The 2,500-nt window shown below is 58.0% G+C and overlaps 1 protein-coding gene across 1 annotated transcript in view; it reads left to right on the top strand.

Moving 5' to 3' along the window:
* axin2 (axin 2 (conductin, axil)) overlaps positions 1-2,411 on the top strand; it is an 11,616-nt gene extending 9,205 nt beyond the window's left edge. Inside the window, exons 5-8 of the mRNA XM_056581760.1 lie at positions 565-1,205; positions 1,454-1,633; positions 1,746-1,955; positions 2,205-2,411. Of these exons, the coding sequence (XP_056437735.1) occupies positions 565-1,205; positions 1,454-1,633; positions 1,746-1,955; positions 2,205-2,343 (1,170 nt within the window). The 3' untranslated portion in view covers positions 2,344-2,411. The remainder of the gene's footprint in view (positions 1-564; positions 1,206-1,453; positions 1,634-1,745; positions 1,956-2,204) is intronic.
* The last annotated feature ends 89 nt before the right edge of the window (positions 2,412-2,500 follow it).

Genomic DNA, 2,500 nt, shown 5'->3' with positions numbered 1-2,500 from the left:
TCTCTCTCCTCCTCTCTTCCTCCGTGCCGCTCTCTCTTCCTGGCGAGTGTTTGATATTTGACGAGGGAGTCTTTGAAGTGAGCGGCACATTAAGGCTGACAGAGGGGGTAGAAGCCTCTCCCTCTCTCGCCAGCCCCCCACTGCCACCCTCCACCACCTCCCTTTTCCCTCACTCCTCTCCCATCCTCCCCCCTCCCCATGTCCTGTCCTCCACCCCAAAACACAGCCTCAGCTCCATCCAAAGTAGAGTATAGTTAACAGATAATAACTAACTAGATAGAAATAATGCATGAATATATAATGGAGCCAACCTGATCTTAATGTACAAAAAGAACAGAGGACGTTTTGAAACGTTCAACCGCTGGTTGAACTTCAGAGGTAGGACAGGGGTAGTGTCATAGCCAACGGTTAATAGCTAGGTAGACCGCTGAAGCTATTTGTAACGGGATTCAAAAAACATAGAGAAATGTTTGACTCCTAGTGACCGAGTTAATAACGTCGGCTAGCTCACCCACAACAACCTCTCATCCAACCCCCCCCCTCCCTCTCTTCTCCTCTCCATAGTGCGACCGCCCCCCTCCCAAGGAGATGGTTCCCGTGAAGCCCCTGGAGTTCGCCACGCAGCTCATCGCCCGCCTGGAGCGCCTCAAGAAGGAGCAGGACACCCGCCGCTCCCTGGAGGAGCGTCTGCAGCAGATCCAGGAGGAAGAGGAGCGGGAAGACGCCGCCGAGACCCCCGGCTCCGCCGCCCACCCCCTGGCCCTCCTCTCGGGCTCGTCCGACGACGACCCCCAGGCCATCCTGGACGAGCACCTGTCCCGCGTGCTCAAGACCCCCGGGTGCCAGTCCCCCGCCGTCCTGTGCCGCTCCCCCCGCGCCCGCTCCCCGGAGCGCAGGGGGGGCCCCTTGGTCCCCCGCGGGGCCTCGGTGCTCCGGGCCCTGCTGTCCCCGCCGGGGGCCTCCGGCGCCTCCCCTGCCTCGGGCCCCGGTCAGGCCCCGGTCAGCAGGCAGAGCACCAAGCACATCCACCACCACTACATCCACCACCACCACGGCGGGCCCCGGAGCCAGGAGCAGATGGAGCGCGAGGCGGCCCTCAGGGTCCAGGGCCTCTGCGAGGGCGTCCAGCCGTACCAGCGCAGCCGCAGCCTGGGCCGGGAGGCGTGCGGGGCTGCCGCCGCGGCCGTGGAACTCCACCACCCTGGGTGAGTCCAATCACTATTGAGTCCTTTATCAGCATGTTGCTCGTGCCCAGAGACTCCAGGTACAAATAGGGGATGCATATCAATAGGTTGGCTCTGGACGTCTTCCTCAGGGTAGGCTGCAGACAATGAGGTTTAAAGGCAGAACCTGGAAAGAAGTTTGACTTCACTAGGGAAGTCAAAACTCACTAGTCCCTACACAACTTTACCGTTGTCCTAAACCTTCCAACCCTACCTTCCCACCTTCCCAGGCGCTCCAGCTCACTGTCCAGGCGCCAGTGCCGTTCAGGGGGCGACGAAGGGGTGTCCGAGGGGTCCCCAGAAGAGGCCGCCCCATTGGTCCACCTGCCCACGGACACCTCGGATCGCTCGCAGAATGTCTGGCAGTGGATGCTGGAGAGCGAGAGGCAGGGCAAGCACAGGTCTCACAGGTGAGCGAGGCCGCAGAAACACAGCCTTCACTTTGTAGTCCTTCGCCGTGGTTTTGAACTACAATTCCCATCGCCCCCATTTGGCTAATCCTTCTTCGTCTCCGCGCTTTAGTGCCCAGATCACCAAGAAGTCCTTTGGCGGTGGCCCGGCACACACGTGGGGCGTTGGCGGAAGCTCGGCCCTTCTGCGTAACCACCAGCCAGCCCACCCCTTCATCCAGGACCCCGCGATGCCACCACTGCCACCACCCAACACCCTTGCCCAGCTGGAGGAGGCCTGCCGTCGGCTAGAGGAGGTGTCAACCAAGCCCTCTAAACAGAGGTGAGTCTCGGCCCCTGAATCTTGATGAAAGTATAAATATATAAATCGTCTTTACATGTTCAGGTTTTTCTGCGAAGGGAAAAAGTCTAGAAAAGCATATAAATGTGAATCCCAAGAAGAGCACCATCTCTGGGGAAACCAGGGTTCATTTGATTGCTTAATTCACAAATTGCTTAATGATCGCTTCCTAAACATGACTATAATTTATGAATAATTAACGAGTAACAATTCCATTTGCGTCCTCTTCAGGCACTCTACATCCAGTCCCCAGCGGGAGAAAAGCCACCTCGTGCCTGTCCAGAACGGAGTGGGCGTCGCCCTGTCTTCAGCCAATCCGAGCGCAGCCAATTTGTTCATCGCCGCCCCTGCCCTTCTGTCAGAAGAGTAAGAGCCTTCCCTCTCCTCTGCTTCTCCACATCCCTGCTGCCAGTTGTCCTCCTTATCCTCGAGCTCTAGCCTCCGTCTTGCACTGTACCGCAACGGCTATCAGATGTCATGTGCACACAGACACACACACAGATGGCTGTATTGTATCCCTGTTTCTA

The sequence above is a fragment of the Gadus chalcogrammus genome, chromosome 2 (assembly GCF_026213295.1).
Source record: "Gadus chalcogrammus isolate NIFS_2021 chromosome 2, NIFS_Gcha_1.0, whole genome shotgun sequence".
Taxonomy (NCBI): Eukaryota; Metazoa; Chordata; class Actinopteri; order Gadiformes; family Gadidae; genus Gadus; species Gadus chalcogrammus.
The sequence above is the reverse complement of the archived record's forward strand: the minus strand, read 5'-3'. Positions and strand labels throughout refer to the sequence as shown.